Below are 25264 nucleotides of genomic sequence, written 5' to 3'. Positions count from 1 at the left end.
AAAATCCGTATATAATACGCTCTGTTTGAGTTCGGATCTTCAAACTTGATCTAACTCGATTTGAAATTGAGTCGATTCAACTTTAATTTGTAGAACAGACTCGGTATTATTTTTAAGTCGAGCTCGATCATGAGCTGCCTTAACTAAGCTCAGCTTGATAAAACTCAAATCTAATAATATATTATTTAATACTATATGAATGTAATACATATGACTAATAAAGTTCTTTAATTAATATCTAAAGGCTTATAATGACACTATATTAGTTCTTATACCTGCGGTGTTGAATCATATCTTATTTTAAAACTTAATAATCAGGCTCGATTAGACTTGAATAAATTCACGCTCGTTGCTAATTATTATCGTCCTCCTCTACTGCTTATCTTATACTTTCATGTTAAATAATATCTATGTATTTTTTAGAGTGGTTCTTTTTTATGTATGTTATGTGAGTCCTAAAGCTAGATATCTTGTATTTTTTGTCGAGATACTTATTAACGTCACCTACTAAAAAGTGTGTATCAAAAGGCTATTGTCATCTCCTCCTCTCAATTTGTGTATCAAGTTATTTTATTAAGCCCATGTTCACATTTTTATGAATAATTTTTTCTTATTTTGAAATACAATAATTATTCTAAAATAATAAGTCCATTTTAGAAATATAAATATTATTCTTTAAAATTACATCTTATATCACACACTAATCCGATTACTAATTTACATTAGTATCTATCTCATCAACCTACAAAAGATATTCATGATAATTTCATAAAAATAAAATTTTCTCATTTTTTCCTTTACTTTATATTACATTAAAAATAATTATTATACACTTACTTAAAATGCAAGTAATATAAGGATAATAATTATTTTTTTTAAATAAAGGCAATGTTTGAAGAATAACAAAAAATGCCTAAATGAATGAAATCTAAGCCTACTAGCTTTCTTTCAAGGAAAAAAAAAGCTTGTCCTCAGCTACATTGAATCAAACCCAATTTCAAATTATGAGCTCGTTTAATAAATCAAATTGTCTTATAATTTGCTCCATCTCACTTGGGCTCTACCTAAATTAGTTTGTATACATACAATATGCTATATACTTGTGGGAAATTTTGTTCAGTAGGAGCTGACAATACTTAGCATATGAGTAGAGTTCATATCATAAAAATAATTATATATTTGTATTTCAAGTAGTTTGAAACAAATTTAGTTGATCAAGTCAAGTTTGAGCGAACGCATTGACATGGTAACCTAAATCGAGGTTGGCCTTCACTTATTCCAAGCCAAGCTGAGCCCAACCTTAGCTTGTTTACAATCCTAATCCATTCTTGACCTAGTACGCAGCAACATCTTTTTCCCTATCATCTTCTTCGTGAATCTCAAATTAAAACTTCTTAGCTAGAAAATTTGTTCTCCTAGATCATCATCTTCCTCAAAATGCAAAAGAATGCATCATCAACTTACACAACCTCTTTATTCATAGATTGATCAATTCATCATGATATTTTCATAAGGAGATAATATGTGTAATAATCGGATCTTATTCATGTGGGAAAAACCTAATCCGTTTATTAATTAAGTCATATGTCCTATTAATATATTATGTCTTTTACTTACTAACCAACTCATTCGAGTCCAATAGGCTCAAATATTGCTTCTAAGGGTATTAATTTATTGTGAAATAACTTCTATACTAGTTTACATAAAGATATAGTCGTGTAATTACGATACTTGATGTGATGTATGAATAAAGAGATGAGAGAAAAGAAACAAGAAAAGAGAGGGAGAGAATGACAAAAATGATAGTTAATTATTTTGATATATTTTCAAATGTTAGTATAAATAAATAATTAAAAAATATAAAAATAGGAGAAGAAAAAATAGATATTAGTAAATTAGTGTTGAAATAAGTTTGTAATTTAGTTATATGCTTATATAAAAAGGCTTATACTAAAATAAATTTATACTTTCCATGAAATAGGAATAGCAATATATGTTTATTATTACAAAAATAAGGAATTTCTTTTAGAATAATTATTCTTAATTCACTTGTACTCTGAAATAAAATTATAATGATTATTTTCGATGTGATATGAAGTAAAAAAAAAAAGAAAAAATAGTTTATTTTTCTTAAATTATGATAAAATACCTTTTGATTTGGTACAAACTAAATCGATGATATATATATATATTATATATATATTAAGGATAAATTAGTAATTAGATAGTTTGTGGTATAAACTTTAATTTTAATAAATAATATTAATATTTTAGAATAAGACTATTATGATATTTAGCTGTTATTTTAGGGTTGTATTTACAATAAAAAACAAATAAGGTAAATTACACTTACACCCCTAAATTATATTTGATTTTCACAAGCACCCCTAAACTTTTTTTTTATTAGAATATCCTCCCAAAATTTTGGATGACAAATGATAGCGACCAAATATGCCTAATGACTAAAATGCCCCTTATAAGTATTCTATGTTTCTAAACTAAAATAAATTAAAATAGTAAAATTATATAGTTGCCCTCAGTCAATTTAATAGTTATTTTTGAAACCATCATCCCAAGATCTTTATCCCCTTTTTTTTTTTCAAACTTTTGAAATTCTCTTGGATCTATTTAAAGCCTTTATATTTCCCTTTCTAGCAACACACTTCTTTGTAAGCTTTGATCTTAAGATCCCAACAACTTTTGACACACAAATTCTCAACATTACCACCATAAAGAAAATTTGGGCTTTAATTAGTTAGGAGAATTTAGTAGCAGCACTGGCTCTACGTCTATAGGAACAACAAAATAGGAGGGGAGGAGATTTGAGTGCATTGGCTATAAAAAATTAGAGGGCACAGGGATAAGTGGAAGTGTATTTTGGTACATTAATATTGGACTAAAATGTATGAGAGATGTCTTCCTTCTAAATAAGGGCATTTGGGTTATTTGACATATGATGTACTCTCATATAATTGTCACGTAAGCTGAGTTGCCCAATTTAACTTACAGTAACACTAACAAGATCACGACGAATAGATGGATGCAATTGATACTATGTCTGCATCCTTCAATTAATATCCCATGTAAGGATAGTTGTATCATTAACAACAGAGTATCCCTCAATTAATAACCCATATAAGGATAGTTTTACCATTAATAACAAAGCATGATGAGTGTGGGTCCGAGTCCGGTTCGGATTCGGCTCGTGCGAGGAGGCTCCCCGAAATTTCCCGGACCACTAGATTTCGATTCGTTTCCTACTCTCGGTTGGTCCACGTGCTCATCACTTAGGCTTCTTTCCTAAGTCGGTCCGCTCGCGATTCCCTAGGCCCCACGCGGGTTCGGGTAGCGTATATCCCACGTCTCCGCGCACGCGGGACCCACACCCTCCACCAATCACGCGCCACGTTACGCCGAGTCATATTAGTACTCGCGTGACACCGTACCGCCTCGAATACATTTACGACTCCGTCTCTTCCCGTGGCTTATAAATAAGCCGTACCCCCCCTCGCTCTAAGAGCTGTTCTTCTTTTTCGGTTTTTCTTTTTCCTCCTCCTCCCGAAACCCTAACCCTAGCGCTTCTTAGGGACGAACTGTGGTCGGCTTCTCGCCTCGATCGCTACCTTTTTGAGGCGATAGGGGACGGATTTTTGATTCCCTGAGCCGATTCGGAGCGATACGGGGCGAGGTTTTCTCGATTTATCCGCAGGATTTGGGGGTGTTTGCGATGTCGCGGTGCTTCCCCTATCCGCCTCCCAATCTTGATGAGGCCTTGATCGAATCCATTAAGGTTCGTTGAGCATTAATGCTACTGCGAATTGATTTCTTGCATTCTTGCTCGACTCCCTTCGGGGTGATCTTGTTCATCGATGGGCTCTGTGATCTGTGTATATAACAAAGGAAACATATCTCGGACGATGAATCTTTGTATAGATATTGATGTATTGTAAGTGTTTATTGGATTCTTTTGCTGGTGGTGCTTGTTTTGCCCCCTTTCGAAGTTCTTTTGGCTCTTGATCTCCTCCGGTCCTCCCTACAGTCGATGGGATGAGTTGATTGGGATTATATGATCTATTGTAACATTTATTGATGCTTGGCTGTTGAAGATGAGTTTTTGTTCAGGCGCAAGAGAATTAGGTTATAATAAGCTAAGGGAATTGCTAAAGCTCTAAAGAGGTAGAGGTTTTGATCTAACTGACTAGGAGCAGTAGGTTACTTGTAATTGGACTACTCTCTTGTCAATTACTGACATTACTCAGTGTTCTTTTAGAGATTGGTGAGTTGACCCTAGATTTTGGAGAAAGGGTGTCGTGACTGTTTTTTTTTTTTTTTTTAAGTTAGGACAAGAGATAAACTATGTGGGCACCAGAATTTCTGGTTACTAGATGAGGCAATTAGCCAATGACTGACCAAAGTCTGATCAACTCAGAAAAAGCTAATAATTTCTAGTGATTTGCTTGAACATACTTTTTCCGGGAAACCAAATTTTGTAAGTGGAGGTACCTGTGATGACGCACTTAAAAGATTGGAAGCAACATTTTGGATCAAAGAGCAGAGTGCTAATTATACTGTGGTTCAATCTAAAGAAACCATTTTTCTGATTTTTGTTTGGGTTAGTTTGGTCCTCAAACATTATTTGTGTTCGATTCTGATTTTGGGTCCTGGAGGAAGCTGATAATATTTGGAATTTTCTAGTTATCTTCAAGATAATATATTACGTTGGGATTTCTCATGGTATAGTTTTGTATATTATATATAAAATTGGAACACAAACAGAAAAATAAAAAGCTTGATCGCTGAGGGTTTGAAATAGTTTATTTTTAACACTGGATTGGAATTGTAAATTTTATTTGAACTAGCCATTGTGATGAGAAAGTAAAGAGCTACTGGACTAGTACATTTAACATATAGTCAGAATTGGAAGGTATCAAAAGTGGTATGCTGAATTGATAAAAAAAAAGATAGTTTCTACTTTCTAGACATTTGAAGAGTGATTTGTTTTACTGCTTTACATGGGTTAGACATTTTCATAAGGTTTTCCTGCTACTACGAGGGAGAATTTGCGTTTCAGACATGCATTGGTTTTCTATTGGACAAATGCTAGTTTTTTCTTCCTCTAATTCAATTGACATGTATTTCACGAGAACAATAAACTATAAGGGCATTGAAAATATAGGCAATGTTGCTGGTTGTTTTTAATGGAACAAGACACTCGTCAAATAAAGCATGATCTGATAAAGTTAATCTTTGTTTCCTAGGCATAGTCTGATGTTTGGGTATTGTCCAAACAGAGTACTTTTTTTCACAGTGGAATCTAGTTTTTCGGTTGCTTTACTAAATAAGACTCATGCCATCATTCGTTCTGTGTACATTAGGTTCTAAAGGCTAATACAGACCTTGCAGTCTGTTGAGATAAATGTGACCCCCAATTCTCAATTCCTATTGAAGCTTTTTGTTGGGGGAAGTGAATAGTGCATTATAATTGAGGATCTCGAGTAGTTTATTATTGCTAAAGGTGTTGCTCCATGCAACTAATTTTCTCAAAACATACATTTTTCAGTTACATGTTTACTAGTGAATGTTGCTTTTTATAAGAAGACGATAAACATGTTTTTTCAAAACTTTTCCCTTGACGTTATTTTTAATTATGAGTTCAGTCCATTATCTGTAATGTGGTTAGTTATCTCCGCAGAAGGGTTTCTTTTCTTTACTATTTTTAGATTAGTTACGCCAAGATCAACACCTTTATTTATCATTCATTCTGAAAAGAAGCTATACTTTGTTGTTGTTGGGCCCACATGATTTTTCTTCTTCAGGTGGTTGATTGTTCTTTTTTGATGTTTTGCATGTTGGCTGCTCCATTAGTAGCCGTCTGCACATGAAATATGTATAAATGTACTTATAGTATTCCATGGTTGCATGGTGTTTGCCTTTTGCCCTTTGAATTTTATTTTACTTAATTTTTTTTTTGACTGTTATTTTATTTTACTTAATCTATCTAGGTTACAGTATTTTGGTTTATAAAATGTAAGTGGATTTTCTGCTTTAAAAATATTTGTGAGGCATATCTGTCTCAATTGTTTTCTTCTTTGCATTTGCTGTTTTTTCTTTCTTTTTCATCTTGAGGTCAACATTTTCAAAACTGCAGTTAACTTTTCTTTAGTTCATCTGAGATTAACATTTTCATAGCTGCATTTTTCCCCCTTTGACAAAAGGAAGTGATAAAGCTTCTTTTTTGATTTAAATAAACATACTGAGATTGCAAAATTGGGATGGGAATCAATATGCTATTTGGTTTGCACTATCCTTGCAACTACGCATTTTCTGTTAGGTTGGTCAAATGGTTGGAACTTGCTGCCCATGTCCTTCCAATGATTTCTATATGTGTTAAGCCGGAGGCTTAATTTTTTCTGGATCCAATAGTTTCACATGCCTAGTTGGTTTAAACTGCTATTCAAGATATTCTGGCATTTGGTTGGAACTTTCAGTGTCCATCTTTTGCTTTAATGGAGTAAAGATGATTCTCAGTATATGGATTCATTCAATTTAGACAGTAAGAATCTAATATTGCAGTTTCTTTTCTGACAGTGGTCTTATCTAATAGGTGCAATTCACTTCAGATGTTTAATCTCTTTTCCTTTGGAGGTTTTAAGTAATGGCAAAGCCCCTTATTCTGTTGGGTTCTTTTACCTGGGGATGCTTATCCTCTTGAATTCAGTAATTCTTTTTGTAAACCCTGAATTGTAAACACTATATTGTAGTTGAGGTATTCTGAGAGTTCAGTTGAACTGGTGGAGGTGTCCTAGGTTCCAAGTTAATGTCCATATTTCTTTTCTTGAATGCTCTAATGTGTGAACAACTTGTCTTGTTGTATATGATGTCACATTCGGTATTTGCCTGCTAATAGCATTATTCAGAAATGATTGTTCTCAGTGCATCATATGGTTCTGATCTAATGGCATGATCTTCCTTGCTTTCCCAAATGGAAATTGATGCTTGTTCTGGTGGCTCATGCTCCAGAAAGAAAGAGAAAGGTCAAAGAAAGAGAAGAGGAAAGAGGAGAGAAGGGCAAAGAAAGAGAAGAAGAAAGCCAGGCAGCAGAGTGAGAACTCTGAAAATGTTAAGCATGAACACAGGAAGCGGAAATACCTGACTGATGACAATGTTACAGAGACTTCCAATGAGCAGTTGGAGAAGAGTGGCCTTACAGAAGACCATGGGCAGCCACATTCGATTCAGACTGGTTATGATTCCCCCGAGAGATCTCAGGATAGCAGCAAGAGGAGAAAGCTTTCATCTGCCAGTCCTATCCATGGTAACAATGGTAAGCCTATGTCCCTGTCATCAAATATGTGGTGCCATTATTTGATCGACTTTGTATGAGCATTTTAATGTATTTGTAGCTTGGGATTAATTTTTCCTTTTACTTATATCTGATGAAGGGACTGTTCTGCGGATCAAGTTGCCAAGTATGAAACAAAGGGAGCCAGGATCATCAGTCACCATGTCAGTAGTTCAATCAAGGTTTCCCGGACAAGGGGCCATAGTGAAAGAAAGGGTGCCACAGTCATATGGGGTCATTAGTCATATCGGACTACAGCCACCTGCAAGAGTGACACAAATGGAACGCATCACCACCCCACTGGGCCAGGGAAATGCAGAGCGACCTGCCTTGAAGTTGAAACTGAAAACAACTGATCCAGAGCAACCTGCCTCCAAGTTTAAACTCGAAATAAGGGATTCAGATACTGCAGCTGCAAAGCAAAAGCAATCCTCCGAGTTAAAACTCGAAACAAGGGATTCAGATACTGCAGTTACAAGGAAACCGAGGTTAAAAGTCGAAGAAAGGCATTTGGATTCTGCAGCATCAAAGCAAAAGCAATCACCCGAGTTAAAACACGAAGCAAGGGACTCAGATACTGCAGCCGTGAAGCAAAAGAAATTGGAGAAACATGTTGCCAGTGATGAACCCTGCTTCTCTGGCAGGGATACTGGAACAGCCCTTGAGGTGGAAGTGGCCGGTGCTACTCGCATTCTATCAAGCTCTGGCAGGAAATTGAGTGTCTCTGAGGAGGAACAGATGTTCAGAGAATTAATAGTTTGCTGGAATCCTCCTAAATTGCAGTTTGACGATTCAAGTATTGCTGATGAAGATTGGCTATTTGGTACTGCAAAGAGCCAACGAAAATCTAACCCAAAGAAGTGTGTAGTTAGTGAAGAACCACTATTGAGTCAAGGGAATGATGGTTCCAACTCTCTGCAGCCTCGAGCATGTTATTTGCCTGACTTAGATATGTATCAGTTGCCATATGTTGTTCCATTTTGAACCTTGTACTTACAGATATAGTTGATCCTAGAGAAAGAAGCTCAGAGAAAAAGTTCCGATCTTTTTGTTGTTATTGTTTTCCCTTCTCATCCTTTTTCCTACATTGGGCCAGATGGGAATCTATTTGAATGAGATTTTAAAGTATGTAAATATGACTAATAATCATTCGTTCAGCTTGATTCTTTGATAAGGTCGATGCTTTATTCTTTGTCTGATTGATTGTATTAACTAAGCAAATGAAGTCAAAGTGCACATTAACTTGTTAGGAGGTTTATAAGCATGGAAGCAGAAAAGCTAAGGTCAGCTCTGAGCAGCGGTTCTGCTATCAGGCTACATGGTGGAGTTCTAATGCTGTGTTGCCCTTTTCTTTTTAGAGAGCAGATGATATTGAAAAGTTGGGTAATGTTGTCATGCTTGGTTTCCAATGACAAATTTTGTATGGATCCTGAATATACATTCAGGTTGCCGGCTTTGTGGGAGAGGGTGGTTTTGAAGGTAGTGCGGCAAACCCGTCAGTGGTGGTGCGCCGGGTGTTGGCGCTAGCTAAGGAATACAAGAAGAATATTAAGGCTGCTTAGCCTGGGGTCGGGCGGCAACCACCGGAGCAAGGTTGGCTCAAAGTGAACATGGACGGTGCATTAGGGGGAGATGTGGCTGTAATCAGAGAGGCAAACTAAGGATTGCTTTAGGCGGTCTGGGAATCATGTCCGTGGGTGTCAGCGTTGTTGTTCGCAGAAATGTGGGCGATACAACTAGGGTTAAGGCAAATCGTGAGAGCATGCAAGGTGATTATTGAATAAGACTGTTTGGAGGCCATCAAAATCCTAAGGAAGGTGACTAAAAACCCGTGGTGCATCAGGAATGTGGCCTTGGAATGTCTACGTCTAGCTGAGAGGTTCGGTGAGATTAGATACATCCCATGTGTTGAGAGAATGTAATGCAGTAGCTAACTACGCAGCAAAAGCCAAAAGGTATAGTGTTCTGCAGCCCAGCTCTTGACCAGACAAGCCCTACCCACCCAGAGATTTGTAACCTTATAACTACTGATGTGCTGAATGTGGCAGTAAGTTTTTAATACTCAAGTTGAATACAAACTTCTTTTCATTAAAAAAAAAAGAATATGTGGTATACTTTTTTATGATATTTTAATAATAGTAACATTGAGAATCTAATTTTTATTTTATACAAGTGCACTGCCGTATAAAACAGGTTTATTTTTATACCAACAGCCCAAATTCTTTTTGGGTCCTAATCGGACAAAATCCACGCAATCTTTAGCCGCCTATGACTTTGTGGCTTCATTTATATTGATTAGATTAACAAAAAGGCAGTTAATTTCTATTATATTACTACCACTAGAGGGTGGTCTGTTTGTCCTTTATATTCATATTAATATTTTTTTTATATAGCAAATATGAATCAAACTTTAGTACCCATCTAACACGCCTACTATCCACATTTATTTCCGGTGCACAAGTAATCTGTGGTGACTATCACCCTGTCTATTTATACCGTTTTCTCACCCCTTCATTGGAGTATTTGATTCCTACTTTTGTCTTCAATCTTAAAAAAATAACATAATACTTCACCTTGGCGATAGAGTGGAATAGGAATAACAAAGTCTAATTTATTATTATTAAAATGAGGGTATTATTTTGAAATAATTATTTCTATGTTTACTTACATTTTATAATAAAGGTATAAAAGTAAAGAAGAAAAAATTACTAAAATACCATTCAATATGATTTAAATTAGATTGATGAAATAAATAGTAAATAAATTGGGTAAATGTGTGGTGTAAAATGTAATTTTAATACATAGTGCTTATATTTTAAAAAATAGTTATTATGATGTTTAGCGAGTTCTGGAGTAAGACGTTGTATTCTAGAATAAGGAGTTCTGTTATTATTGAAATGAACGGGGGCTAAAATTACATGCATAAGAGTTGATTTTTTATATTAAATATTACAAATGTAAACCTAAGTGTATTAAAAAATAGTTTACTGAAATGATAAGTTTTAAATATAAATTGCCGACTCGATCTAGGAATTTTATGAAAATTTTGACACCGCTAAGAAAATTTTGTTATATAAATCTCTATTTAGTTTAATAACTTTTAAATAAAAGAAAGATTTTCCCGAGGCTTAGAAATTTCTTTAGTGATATTTAAAATGTTTATTAAAAATATTGATTTAATCAGTGACATATAGTTTGGTAAAAAATTCTATTATTTTAGGGGGGCTCTTAGAAGCATCTAGAAACAAGAAGAGGAGATGATAACCATGGTCTAAATTCCTATGAAAACATTACTTGGTAGAAATTTAAGGTCACACTTAATACCATTGTAATTTTGAGCTACCCCTATACCCTTATTCATTTTTCTTTCCCAAAAAAATAAAAATAGAGGGAGAATTTGGAGTGATTGATCAAACTAGCCTTATTTTAGATTTTATTTATCAAAATAAATTCTCCGTCCAACTTATTATAAGAAAAAAATTTTGACCGCAGAAATACCTAAAACACTAAACTTATAAGTATTTTATAGTTTCACTCAACTGCTGAGTAATCCAGCGTTTTTATATTATAGTAGAATACTAAAATATTTAGTGTTTTATTTGTAAGAATCTATTTAAATTAGTGTTTCAACTGATTAAATTAATTTTATATTTAAAACGCTTATTTTAATAGCGTTTTACTATATGAGTTTTAAGGGCAATCTATATTGATGAGTAATATTTAGAACATGACAAGTTTGGTAAAAAATTAGAGAATTTCTCTTATTTTATTTTATTTATTTAGTTTTATCTTTCTCGTTTCGAAATCCTGGTAAATTTTTAAATTTTAGATCCGAGAGTAATTTAGGATGCTAATATTATAGTAGAATACTAAAATATTTAATATTTTATTTGTAAAAATTTATTTAAATTAGTATTTTGATTGATTAAATTAGTTTTATATTTAAAATGCTTATTTTAGTAACATTTTACTATATGAGTTTGATGAGCAATATTTAGAATATGGCTAGTTTGGTAAAAACCTCAAGAATTTCTCTTTTTTTAAATCTTTTCTCGTTTCGAATTGCTTGCAAGTTTTTAAAATTTTAGATATGAGAGTAATTTAGGATGCTAGTATTCAAAAACTCATACATTTATAAAATAAAAAAAGTACTTTTAATAGTTACTGTAAATTAAATGGAACAATTTGGTCTTTTGATATTAAAATTATAAATTTTGGCTAATTTACATAAATTTTCCCTTTTAAAATCTAAAAGTTTAAGCAAGAAATATAGTAAATCTTCGGAGTATGAAACATTTTTGACCAAACTAACCCTCCCAAATATATTGTTTTACTCGTCTAGATCCGAATGAAATAGAAAATCGTTGCTTGAGATAGCAATTTTTAATATTATACCAGATAGTAACCACTAAAAAGAATCGCTAACGGTAAGAAAAAACTATTTCCATTCAACTTATGTTTTCAGTTTAGCGACTTCTAAATATAAATTATTGACATAATTTTTCATACTTCATAATTTTTTATTATTTTTAAATTTTTATATAAATTACTGACTCAGACTCAGTTATCGACTTATATTTAAAAATATTATCTCAGTTTGTTAGGGATATTTAACTGGCTATGAGTTATTACACAAGTCATAAAAAACAAAAAGAAAAAAGTTGGGAGACTTACAGAGAGTCAAAATTTGTCTTGATGCATTGCATTAAACGCAAGGGTAGCTTTCAGTTCAGTAGGCAGATAGTGGAAGATGGCCAAAGATTGTTATCTATTTGGAAAGTGTCAGTGTCAAGATCCCACTAGTCAATTTGGGTCTACTAAAGAAAACAATTACTCTTCTTCTTTTCCTTTAGCATTGGTCTACTCTATCACCACTCACTTCTAAAGTTAAAAAAGAAAAAAGAAAATAGTTACTTGTCCAATGCTCTATTCTAAGTCTTTAATCAAAGTCCAAGTTCTTGTTATGCTGATATTGATGGCTTTAGGTAGTATAATTTGGTCACTCTGAACAATGACTAAGAGGAGAAAATTCAAGCTATCAAGCATTTAAGTTTGTTTTTTTGTTTTTTTTCCATAGAAATGGATGCATTTCTTCTTTAGTATTTCACCTGCACTTTGGGTGAAAAGAATGCCCTTCCAAGCTATGCAGTCACAAAGGCCCACAATAATAGCCCTGGACATAGCTTTTTATGCTGTGAAAACATTCTAAAAGAGCCAAGATGAGCTCAAAATTTAAAAGATGGACAAAGATGGCAATGCCAAAGAGGAGCTAATCGAAGCTCGATGAGCGGCTCCAGCGTCCTCGCAAGTACTCCTCCAATGAACTGAGATTACTATGTTCGAAACTCGATATTGACTCAGCGTCCTCGACATCAAGCAATGCAAGGCCTAGATGTGAGCTGACACTTGAAACTGGATAGGTTTCATCATCCATGCAATCCAACTCGTTAGTTGAAGTATCATTTTCGCTGTTGTCTCCTGTCCGAATGTTTTCTCCCTCTAAAAGTCTAAGAATCTGTTGCATAAAAGAACACAAGAACTTACATTATCATGCTTGATAGAGTATACTGGACGAGTATAACAAAATTTGTTATGTTACTAATTTACCTGAATCATTTGAGGCCGAAGACGAGCTGCTCTTGTAATACATAGAGATGCAGCTAAAACCATTCTTCTCATTTGAATCTCATCATACTTCCCGTCGAGACTAGGGTCTAATAGATCCATAACCTCCCCTCGGTTTAATATAGGTGTTGCCTGTTTGAGTATTAAGACTAGTTCATGAGAAGATCTAAGATTAAAATCAAATCATTTGATATCTTATTTGTTATCTGAAATGCCAAAATATGCCAGCAAACTAAGCTTTCCAAAAATTGTTCTTGATTCTTTAGAAACAATAATTCAATTGTGATGTGTGAAGGAAAGAGTGAACAAAAAGAGAGGAAGATTGAAACTTACCCACATGACTAGACTTTCTTGGCCCTTAGGATTATCATCACTGATTGGCTTTCTACCTGTTAGGAGTTCAAGCAGAACAACACCGAAGGCGTAGACGTCGATCTTATTGCTAATCTTCCCATACATAAAGTACTCAGGAGCAAGGTATCTGTAGAGGTAATAAAAATTTCAAAATCTAGCAAAGATTTCTTCATATACTGCAAATTTGGTATCATTCAAGGACAGAAGAACTACCCAAAAGTTCCAACGACATCGCTATGTGTTATGGAGGATGAGTTAGGTGGTGCCCAAATAGCTAGCCCGAAATCAGATAACTGCCACAAGTGAGAGTCCATAATTGGAAACTCTAGTAAGAAAGGTCAAATTCTTGTGAATTGACACTGAATGTTACCTGAGGTTCGAAATCATCAGTGAGAAGAATGTTTGATGACTTGACATCTCTGTGAATTACAGGCTGAGAACATTCTGTATGGAGGTAGGTTAGAACTTCAGCAATCCCAATTGCCGCCTTAAATCTCATGTTCCAAGATAATGGTGGCTTGGATCTTTTACCTACCATCAATTGAACTCAGATTAGAAACACCCTCATGTATAAGTTTTCAATTTTACAAAAATTTCTTGAATCACAATGAAACTCTCGAAGACTTTACCATGCAAGTTTTCTTCTAGACTTCCTTTCGAGAGATAACTATATATAGAGATGAAGCTGTTGTCCTCAATACAGATGCCAATCAGAGGAACCATCTGTTTGTGCCGTAACTTAGTGACGATGTCGACTTCAAGAAGGAGATCCCTTGATGCTTCTGCCGATAATTTTGATAATTTTATCGCTACCTGCTGACCATTAGGAAGGCATCCCCTATATACTTGGCTAGTCCCTCCTTTTCCAATCAAATTCTCTGTGATTTATTGTAATGACAATTTCACATGTATACTAGATTAATACTCATATACATCGAAAAGGATCTGTATCGAAACCAAACCTGCAGAGAACTGATTAGTCGAAGTGTGGAGTTCCTCATATCGAAACCATTTGCAGCTTGAGGAATTTGCTTCAAGGATATGCTTCAACTCGTTAATTAACTCCCCTTGTGGTGTACTCGACGGCGAAGATCTACTTGGTAGGTTCATCACCCATTGGACGACCGACAACTTTCTCACCTCCTCACCCTTTGGTGTCTCAATTGATGATGCTCGCCGGAGTAAAGGCCAACCGAGCCTCTGCTCCGGTAACCTCTTCACTAGAACGGTAATGGAGCTTGAAGTGCTTCCACCCTCTTCCTGCACGCTTCCTCCATGTCCAACTTCAGTAGGTCCAGCAGTTTTCTTGTCAGGACTACCCTTACGATTTGGAACGACAACTTTTGGATCCATGCCAACACTTGGATGCAAAAGACTTCCAAGAACTGGCTTTCGATCTCCTCCTAAGAAGGCATGGATAAAGATTAGATGCTTAGATTATCAAAAGAAATTAGATTCAGAGATCACTTACCTGAAGGAGGTTTAGTTGCTTCTCTCTCAAAGATGACTTTTCCATTATGGATAGCAATTACACCGGTGGTTGGAGGTAGTTTCCTGGCCATGTACTTTGCAAGGGAGGATGGACCTCTAAACAACAACAATGATCAGACTAATAACAGCAGTTATTGAGCGCCTAAATTTAATTACTAATACCTACCCAAATGAGAAATTCTTATTTACTCCAACTAGAACTGCCATGGCAGCGCAGAGCTTTGCCTCCTTGACCAAAACTTTCTGAATTGAGCTCCCGGGCGTGACCCGACCAACGAGAGTTATCTAAAATCCATGTAATGGTTGAAAATTTTCAATGCTACAACTTACATCATCAAATTGATCAGTGATTTATGCAGAAAAGAAGCGAAAAATTGAAAAAAAAAAAAACTTACTTGTTTCATTTTACAGAGGAATTCATACGCTAGCAAGTATTCATCCAACACTTTGATCAAAGACAAAGTGCTTGTCTTGGAGAGATCTGGAATAGAAGAATTGGTCTTGTACGTAAGAGATGCATATCAAATAGTACTAGCATTCTAAAGTTTTTTCTTTCCCCCTCTCTATCTACTATATTATACCTGATTTGCGGCAAATATGAACGGCGACGACGCGATCTCCTTGCTTTGCAACTTTGGTCAGTGCCCAGTTGATCAAATCTCTTCCTGCGGCATCCATCTGAAGCCCAACAAGTATACAATTTCCCTCTGCCTTTCTATCAAGCAATTCATCCTCGACTGTCATCCTTTATTCCCCTCTGTTTAATCTCGCATTCCTCTTTAACAAAACTTTGCAGTGATGTTACTATGAACACTTCCTCTTCCCTAAATAAAGAATCCAAAAGTTAGAAAGAAACTAACCTGAAAAGAAGAAGCCACCTAACAAACACAAACCCAACTCGAAAGTTTCTCAAAAAGATCCAACCTGCCTGATGGATATAAACTACAAGAAGATAGAAGGAAGAACAGCAAGACCCATCAACAAGAAACCCACCTAAAAACTTGTTACTTTGTCACAATCTGGCACAACATTCCTATAAAAAAATTAGAATGGCCGAGCCTGAGACATTAGCAGCCCAACTACTCCAACAATCCCCAGATTTGGATTCAAATCCCCAGGATTAGGATAAAGAGAGCCCATCAAGAACGACCCCCAAAGTTTGGTCTTTGATGACGACTTAGCTTAGCTAAACTGCTGTTTTCTATTACCAGAGAGAGGAAAAGAGGGAAAGAGACAAAGAGATGGGATTGAAAAGAGAGAAGAAAAGAGTTTTAGAGAGAGAGAGGAGAGGTTGATGACAATTAGCAGAGTCCAAAATGGGCACGAGAAAGGGGAGAAGAAGAGGAGAAGAAGGAGGAATCCCGGTACTCGGATAATCGGATATGATCCTGCGGTTCACGATACCCGGCATATTTTTCGCGGGAAACCCGCAATAACCGGTCACCACATTGGACCGACACAACGGTAAATGCAAACCCGTGTTACCGGCTGCAGTCGGTTGGCGGCCCCAACGGTAGCATTTTTTAATCGTTGAAGTTATAACCCACCGCAGGATTTACTTTGACCGGTGTGGTGGCTTAGTAGGGCCATTCGCTTTTGAAGAGTAAAAGTGTCATTTTACAGAAGGGGTTTTTAACATAATTGCATTAGGTCTATTTTGCAAATAACAACCTGCAAGCTAATCTTATTGCAATACAGCACCTCAAATTTTTTTTCTCAGTTCATTGTTCTTTGTTCTTGGATAAATTCTTTTGTAGATTTATTCATAAAAAGGAGTAGATTTGCGTATATCTGAAATGTTTTCACAAAAAATCTAAAAAGATTTGCATATGACCGCTGCGTTGTATATTATTGCAAAAACCCTTCCCTTTATGACACTTTTGTGAATTGCCCCCCTTCTTTGTTTGGAATTCACATATATCTAATTTGTTCATAAGAAATTTTGAGTGTATTCAAATTATATGACTAAAACTTGAGAAGAAAGGACTCCAGTCAATTTTTTGAATGGTTATACAAAAAAAAGGACGTTTTCACAATATAAGACTAAGATAATTACATTTTACCCCCTTTTGTTTAACTAAAATAATGTTAATATTATTAACCATATTTATCTAAAATGTAAATAGTGAGAAAGACTAGAGCATAAGACAAATATTAATTATTTTAAAACACAAATGACATTTTGATATTTTAAATTAAAATTAAAATATCCATGCTAAAAAAAACTCTAAATTTTGACCAAATCAAGGGTGGAAATTACAATCTCGCCCCTAGAATGAAAAAGGTTAAATTCAAAATTACCCTCCAACAGTTATTCCCTAAATCAAATTCACCACTAAATTCTGAATTATTACACTTATTCTCCTAAAGTTTATATATATATATATATATATATATATATATATATATAAATATATAAACATTAATTTGATTATGGGACACATCATTTCAGCTTTCTGATGGGACTTTGATAGATTAAATTCAACAGAAGAATCATTTTGATGCTGAAAATAAAAATATGTATTATTGAGGGTATGAAAACTATATGTAAAATTTAAATATAAGATTATGTGTGTTTAAAAATTACTAACCCAAATATAAGTCATTGATTAAGTCATTAGTCCATAAATAAAGTTGTTAAACAAAAAATTAACTTAAATAAAATTAAAAGAATTTAAAATTTTAGTTATTTTTAAGTGCATATAGTCTCTTATTTAAGTCTCGAAATGAATTAGTTTTGTAAAGTAATATTAGAGCCCACTTAAGATAATCTCTCCAAACCATCTTACTAACTGCTACTGCTGGTGAGAATCTCATGCAATTTTTGTACATAATATATGTTTATATTTCTTACCAACAAAGAAGAAGAAGAGAAGAAGAAGAAGGAGAAGAGGAGGAGGTGGGTGCTGAAAGATAATTAGGGAGGCAAAGATATGCTGGGTTATTTTAAAGCTGGGATCATGCATGGCCACACGTAAATGGAATTTGGCTACTACTTAGGAAAGAGACCTTGTACGTTATAATCTTCCACTAGATTATGAAATAAATAATTGAAGCATCTCAGGAATCTTGATGACCCTCAACTACCTAAACAGTAAATATATCTTTCTAAGGTAGGTATTGATTCCAACTTCTCTCAAAAAATATCTAATTTAATGTTTCTTATGATTAGTGGATAGGTTTTATTCTTTGGAAAATTTTATGGAACTTAATTAATTATAGCACACCAACGATGGCCGTGCCATAGGCACGACCTGTGTCGACCGCCGATCGGTATGGCATGTGCCTTAAGAAAAGGAGAGAAAAATGTATCACCTTGGCCATCGCCGTAGCCGCTCTCGGTCATCGTCGCCGCTCACCCAAGCTCGCATTGGGTGCCCTAGCAGACAGAGAGAGAGAGAGAGGGGGGGTTTATCGATTAAAACTTAAGTTGCGAATCTGAATCTCGGGTGAGCGGTGAGCGGCGTCGGTGAACGGCAACGACGACGGCGAACTCGATGATGAGGTTAATGGCGAAGCTATTACGAGGGGTGCCGTGGCACCCCTTGTGCCATGTGTCGGTACGCCATCGGCACCGTGCCGATTGGCACGGTTATCCATGCAGCACACTACTATTAAGGTGAAAATTTAATGGTGTTTCTGAGAACTTAATTGTATCCTACTTAAATCGGTATCGTTGGGATTTAAACAAGCATGATCCTGCGATGTAAATAATTAAAGAAAAATAAAAATCGGAAAACAAAGACCAAAGTGGTTCAAATGGATAAAATAATACAAGGTGGGTATACCTATAAGTGCCTAATCGGATTCCATAATGGAAAGATTGACTAATGTTCTTCCTCATCTTGCATTAGTTTAAATGGCTTGCATTATCCATTAGAGGTAGTAGAGGTAGAGAAGGAATCCAACATTTCCACTACTACTACTAATGATAATAACAAAGCTTACACCCTTCAGTGCAAGTCTTTCTTCCTAAAGAGTGTGTTTATTATATGATACTAAGAATAATTTGTCTCATTCCCACTTGGTATTTGACTAGTAAACAAAACTATAATCAAGATCAAGAATGGAATATGTTGCAAAAAAGAAGAAGAAAAAAAAGGTAGTAGGAGAACCACAACTAGTGAAATTTGCTACAACTATGGCTTCCACTATGCCAATGGCTTCCACTATGCCAATGGCTATGAGATGCAGGTCCACACTATAAAACGCTTTCGGTGGCCAAATGAAGACATGAAGAAGACTAATCCAAGAGAGCACTCGCACTTTATAGTTAGAAAACATCCTACTGTTTGTCTTTACTATCATTATCATTCACTGTATCAGCCGTATTAATGGGTTAACTTTAACCTAGCAATAGACAGAACAGAGATTTTCTTTTCTTCTTTGTAGTCTTTTTACAGCGATAAGAATTTAACGGTGTCTCATTAAATATTGATGTTGCTAGGATTCGAAGCCAAGTGTCCTTAGGGGTGGCAATCAAGTCGGATTAGTCGGGTTCAGATCAAGTCAAAGTTAACTTTAACCTAACAATAGATAGAATCGAGATTTCTTTCTTTTCTTTTAGAGCTACCAGGATTTAATGGTGTCTTACTATATACCGATGTTGCTAGGATTCGATACCCTTAAGGGTCGTAATAGCATCAGATTAGTTGAATTCATGTCGGGTCATGATAATGCAAAAACGAACACGACTCGTTTATTAAATAGATTATAAATTTTAATAACTCGTACTATTCGATAACTTGTAACCCGGGTTATAAACATGTGATCATGTGGCACACGTTATTAAAATTATCTGGTTATTGAGTTGGGTCAATTTTTGCCCCTTTTGAATATTCTATAACTTTCCAAACAAAAATTAGATTACCTAACCCCTCATTTGACATTAAGATTTAGTTACTCTTTTACTTTTTTAGCTTAACCCTAATAAACTTATTTTAAGAGTATTTTCTTCATTTTGCATATCACTATATTTTAAAGATATTATATATATATATATATATATATATATATATAATATGTATGTATATATATTGTTAGGTATTAGAAGACAACCACCACTCTTGGTATCAACGTGGATTTATCACTTTCCACGTAGTCTAACGTCACGTTTATTTTATTTTTCGTTTGGGATTTTGACAAGGAGGAATGCAGACAAATAGATGATAAGAAATTTTTGCATCTCATTATATATATATATATATATATATATATATATATAGTGTTCAAAGTTTGGCTGCTGTTTGGGTTCTACTCCGTTTTGAATTCTTCCATTCTTCTCGTAAAATATATTAATTATTTTTCCTAATTCTCTACCGTTATAAGATAATATAAATATTCATCAATAATTTTTATCTTACATAAAAAATAATATTTTTTTGTTGTGCCATGATATTAAATATAAGGGTAAAATAATTTTGTAAATCTAAATTATATTTTTTTTGATATTTTAAAAAATGTAGCGATAATTATGATATACTGAAACTTTTGATGAGATGAATATGTCCAAATAGATGAGAAGAAATTTCTTCACATCATTATTTTATTTTTTTCAATAGATGATTATTCTCTGTGCTGGTCATAGGCTAGAGAAAGTAATCCTTCTAATATATAGATTGAATAATCAGGCTAATCCTTAAAAGAAGAAGATAATAATAAATTCAAATCGTGCACATATAATGCGTCGGTAGAAAATTTGTTAAATACCAACCCTAAAATCTTAAGGAAGAATCAAAAGTCATGCCTATATTATACATTGATAGGACCGATCACCGGACTGCGATGGTCGGTCTCAGTTTTGTTTTCTTTCCCGTGAAGGGTATAGAATATTCTATATTCCATCAATTTTTAGTTGCTCTTTTTTTTTTTAAAATTCAAGAATTTTTTGAGATAATAAATGTAAAATGCATGTGTGGAGTTCTCAATAATTGCATAGTAAAGTGTTAAAAGTGATTACGAAAGGAAGAATAAAAGGATATACAATATACAATTCCTTAATAAGATAATTATGCATAAATTTAGCATATAATTTCGAGTTTTTGACTATTCTAAGTCTACACACCAATCAATATACATAATCAAGTTAATTATAAACTCATTCACTTAGACTCATTATTGAGTTCTAACCTAATCCCTTTTTGTGTGCGAGTGATTCAGATACGTATAAGTTTTTCTATAAAGATCATGTAATTTACTAGCGGTACTAAAAATGAATAAATAAGTTTGTAACTCATCTATCTCGCACAATGTTCTTAATGATGATAATAATAATAATAATAATAATAAAAAAAACCTTAGTATATTTGTTGAGGCCCTTAGAGCAAGTAGTCCAATTTGTAGGACCACCAAAGAAATAATATATGGTCACTAACAACCAAGGATTAATATAGAATATATGCATTGATTCTAAGTTGAGAAACCCCCCAACTAGGTCAATAAATTACTATAATATTATTTAATAACTTTACAATAGTCTTCTTTTGAGAGCACTTGTAGTGGTCCAAAATCATCATAATAAAATAATATTATTCTCTTAGATCACTAGTTAGGGGTGGCATTTGGGTAGTGGTGGAAAAAATTCAAGCAAATTTGGACAGGATCTATCTATTTAATAAATGGGATATATGAATGTGTTCAAATTATAAATTTATTTTGATTATAAACTAGTTATTCAATTGATAAATAAATTATTTGAGTCATAATCATCAAGACTATCTTTTAATTAATGGATTTATAAATAAGTTGAGATAATAAACATGAATACGACTAGTTTAACAATAGGACGTGACATGTCAACCTTTTTTATGACTTAAATAATCTCCCCTAAAATTTTGTTCATGACATAATGATTCTCTTAACTATGGAAAGATTGGAAAAGTTATTATAAGACATGATTAAAATTTTCTTTTCGAGGAATGAGATTTTAAATAGTTTAATGAGTTAATAATATGTACCAAAAAGGAAAAGAACGATTACCGACAGTATCTCTGGCCACTTATCCCAGACCATTAGGAGGATCTTAGGAGGCATCCTGTCTTCTCCTCGCTGCTACCTTCGCCCATCTTGTGATCAAAATACTCCTTAGCCATCCGTGAGGCAAGCCGGGCGATAATATATAAACTTTGATAACATAATTTCTTCCTGGCTTTCCAAATCATCCAAATCCCAGTGGCAATAATAGCTTTAAAATTTTATGGAATGGCATCTCAAATGGGACCAATCCTAGTTAATCCAATTGGTGTAGATGTTAAAAAGGACACCATGGTGGCCTAAGGAGCACTTCACTACTTCACATGGTCAGTCTTCTTCCTATTAGAGTACACTATGGTGATGTTTCAACCAAATAGGATGGAGATAGTTTCCTCTCACCCACCTATTCAACCTGACCATCCTAAATGCAGGAGTGTTGTGCAATCAGCACACCTTAAATGCTCATTTGGTATCCATCACTTGGATTGAATGATACATAAGTTCTTGTAGTTTTAATTTGTATCTTTTTAGATTGGCATCTTTTGAGGTTTGCAGCTTGTTCAATAATTTATGACAATCTAATGGTTGAAATTGTATAATATTTTAAAAAATTAATCAGACGTACTGGTCACTGTGACTGGAATTACCGGTCGGTGCTGCTTCATAGACCATAAATCAAAACAAATAAAAATATCTATATAACCCATCAACCAAGTCAAAAAAAAAAGTAATTATATAGACTCGCTGAACAAAGAATTTAGGTGCTATAGAAAAAAAAAAAGTTAAGAGGGTGTATACGAAGAACGGTGATAATTTATCCTAATAAAATTGAGACATTAAAGCCTCTGAACTTCGAAAATGAGATAATTACAATTAGTCTATCTGCGCTATATACAAGTTTTCCGCACCTCTTAAATATTATCCATATAAAACCTCTAAAAAAATATCTACATAAATCCTTAACAAAAAGGAAGTAGTAAAACTACAAATATAATTTTCTAAATTAAAAATATTCTTTCCTCTCGAGAGATCTATGTGGTAAAATAAAGTTCAGAGAGCGTACATAAAAAAAAAAAAAAATCCATAACCCTAATAAAACTGAAACAAGGAAGATGATCCTATGGCCATACAAACCACATGGATTCTTCACTTTTTGGTTGTCACCTTCTTAGATTAACATGCAAATGGGTTGGTACAGGAGATCCCAAGTACATGAAACAAGCTCCATGTTTGTGTGCTTTTGCTGCTCAGTGGTAGGATTGTACCTCCATCCCCTCACAGTTCTTGATACTTTCTTGGAGTGTCGGTGGATTCATCTGTGTGTCTTTCATTGCATTGCATTACATTGCATGGATATGAATCTTTATTATACATGCAGGTGGGGTTCAAGAGTTGCAGCTCAGAGTACAATTATTGGTTTTAGGGGACCAAGTTGGTATAGTATATAGCTAGTACACAGTTCAAGGATTTATATATATATATATTCTCACATATATAAAATATGAGAATAGTCAGAATAATCTAAGACTGTGCTTGATTCCTTTCATTTATTAGGCTTCCTTCACATAGGGAATAGGGTTGCCACAAACATAGTAATTCTTATTAATTATTAACAAAATAAAGAACTTATTTTAGAAATAATTATTTATATATTCACTTATTATATAGATGAAAAAAATATTTATTTTTATTAAATTAAGATAAATATGCTTTTATTTGATATAAAGTAGATTGATTAGATATATATATCAAAGGTAAATTGGTAATTGAGTTAGTGTATGGTTAGATGTGATTTTGATGAATAGTATTTATATATTAGAATATGATTATTATAATATTTAACTATTATTTTGGAATAAGAAAAAAATTATTTTTAAAGTGAACATGGGCTAAATAGGGTTGAAATTAATTTTAAAGCTAGCCAAGATTGATCACGAAAAGGCTCGTTCAAGCTCGACTTAATAAAGCTCAAAATAAAAGTATATGTAAGTTTAGAACCATTGGATCAAAGATTTGAAAATTCATATATACTCTTCTTAGAAGCTTTATTTGACTCAAGCATGATCTCGAGCTCATTTTGATTCAAAGTTAGATATTGTTATTACGATATGACTACGAGGGTTAAGTCAATTAAGTCGAGTTGAGTCAAGTCAACTCAATGGTTTTTGCTTATCTGCGAATGTAAGCTCAATAAGATGAATTGGATCCGACCTGTTATGATTCTATTTCTATAAATAATAGAAATCGTGGGTTTTGTTTTTTCATTGGGAAAGAATATTGAGTTTAACTAATTATTTATCTTGCTTTATCTTTTAATTGTCTTTATCTACTTTTTTAGGAGTATATCTAGCCTAGAAACCCTAGCCCTATCTCCAAACCCTAATCACAAATTTTCTCCACGAGCCATCCTACCATACAACTGACTTCCACCATCCTATGGTTGTTTGCCACCCTCAGATGTCTGTTGCAACGTTAGATAATCCATTTCAGTCCGATTCTGACCTTCACTCACTTTTTTGGTGATAACTTATTATTCCAATCTCCAAATTTGCTCAAACTATAGCCAAAAAAAAAAAAAAATCCTAATATATCACCTGTTAAACAATCTTCCTACAAAGAGAACATTATAGAAATGGCTCATAACAATTATGCACTGTATAAGAGGAAGCAGATGAGGACTTCTTAGATGTATGTTAATTATCATTTGTTATCCAACAGGTAAACTTTTTGATCAACTGGTTATCTAAAAACCTAAGCAATAAATTGGTTGGTTTTTATGATCCAATCATCTGATTGCATGTAACATTCCACATTCATTGCTGTTCAATGGCTAAGAAGCTTATAAGAATTTTATAATGTTGACACATACTTACTCTAAGGTTATTCCCTTTGTTCTTGATGGATTATTTAATCTTTTTGTCATAATTTCCCTTGTGGTATTTTTCTTTTGAATGAAATTATATTCTTCAGTTATGATGTGAGGAAATAACTGAGTCATGCATGCTTCAGAACAACAGTATGTTGCATCAACATCAATAATATGATCTCATTCACTTACTTTCCCACAAACACTGCCATGCAATTGTTTAGAATATACTGAAAAGAGAGGAACAAACTAATCTAAATCTTTGCCTTTTTATATTCTTGTGTTTTGTTTGGGCATGTCAATCACTATGTAGGAGTGGATTCTCTGCAAGTTCACCTACTAATTTCTTTTCATTATATTTAAAGCATATCACTCAGTGTTACCACTTTATTATGATAGAATTACTTGTTTAGACCTAATTAAAGAACTCTTAAACCCTGGATATGCTTTACTTAGTATAAGCTAAGAGCTTCCTAAGGAAAAGCAATTGTAAGCTTAGGGCACACCACAAGAGCAACTTGTATGGCTAGGAATTTGGATTTCACCATTGCTGACCGGCTTAGAGCGGCTTAGAGATTAGAATTTATGATTCTGGTGTCGCTCAAGAGCTCCTA

The 25264-nt window shown here is 34.0% G+C and overlaps 2 protein-coding genes across 6 annotated transcripts; one reads left to right on the top strand and one right to left on the bottom strand.

Moving 5' to 3' along the window:
- The first annotated feature begins 3515 nt into the window (after positions 1 to 3515).
- LOC140760878 (uncharacterized) lies at positions 3516 to 8387 on the top strand. Of its 2 annotated transcripts, none has more exons than XM_073097941.1 (3): positions 3516 to 3790; positions 7021 to 7324; positions 7443 to 8387. In XM_073097941.1, exons 1-3 carry the CDS (start codon positions 3728 to 3730, stop codon positions 8324 to 8326), a joined length of 1251 nt encoding a protein of 416 aa, XP_072954042.1. In that variant the 5' UTR covers positions 3516 to 3727; the 3' UTR covers positions 8327 to 8387. The 2 variants fall into 2 exon arrangements, with proteins under 2 accessions (XP_072954042.1, XP_072954043.1); XM_073097942.1 differs by having other exon boundaries at positions 6605 to 7324.
- Positions 8388 to 12371: 3984 nt separating this feature from the next.
- Positions 12372 to 21923, bottom strand: LOC140761595 (protein kinase STUNTED-like). 4 transcript variants are annotated; one of them, XM_073098995.1, is made up of 12 exons: positions 21791 to 21923; positions 15394 to 15636; positions 15208 to 15293; positions 14979 to 15097; positions 14793 to 14908; positions 14284 to 14724; positions 13951 to 14199; positions 13692 to 13852; positions 13535 to 13614; positions 13301 to 13448; positions 12950 to 13099; positions 12372 to 12857 (listed from the first exon to the last, which is right to left on the bottom strand). In XM_073098995.1, exons 2-12 carry the CDS (start codon positions 15554 to 15556, stop codon positions 12612 to 12614), a joined length of 1959 nt encoding a protein of 652 aa, XP_072955096.1. In that variant the 5' UTR covers positions 15557 to 15636; positions 21791 to 21923; the 3' UTR covers positions 12372 to 12611. The 4 variants fall into 4 exon arrangements, with proteins under 4 accessions (XP_072955096.1, XP_072955097.1, XP_072955095.1 ...); XM_073098996.1 differs by lacking the exon at positions 21791 to 21923 and adding an exon at positions 15741 to 16122; XM_073098994.1 differs by lacking the exon at positions 21791 to 21923 and adding an exon at positions 15806 to 16122.
- Positions 21924 to 25264: the final 3341 nt, after the last annotated feature.

The sequence above is a fragment of the Typha angustifolia genome, chromosome 6 (genome assembly GCF_048772165.1).
Source record: "Typha angustifolia cultivar Huaian chromosome 6, ASM4877216v1, whole genome shotgun sequence".
Lineage (NCBI taxonomy): Eukaryota > Viridiplantae > Streptophyta > Magnoliopsida > Poales > Typhaceae > Typha > Typha angustifolia.
This window is presented reverse-complemented; position numbering and strand designations above follow the sequence as displayed.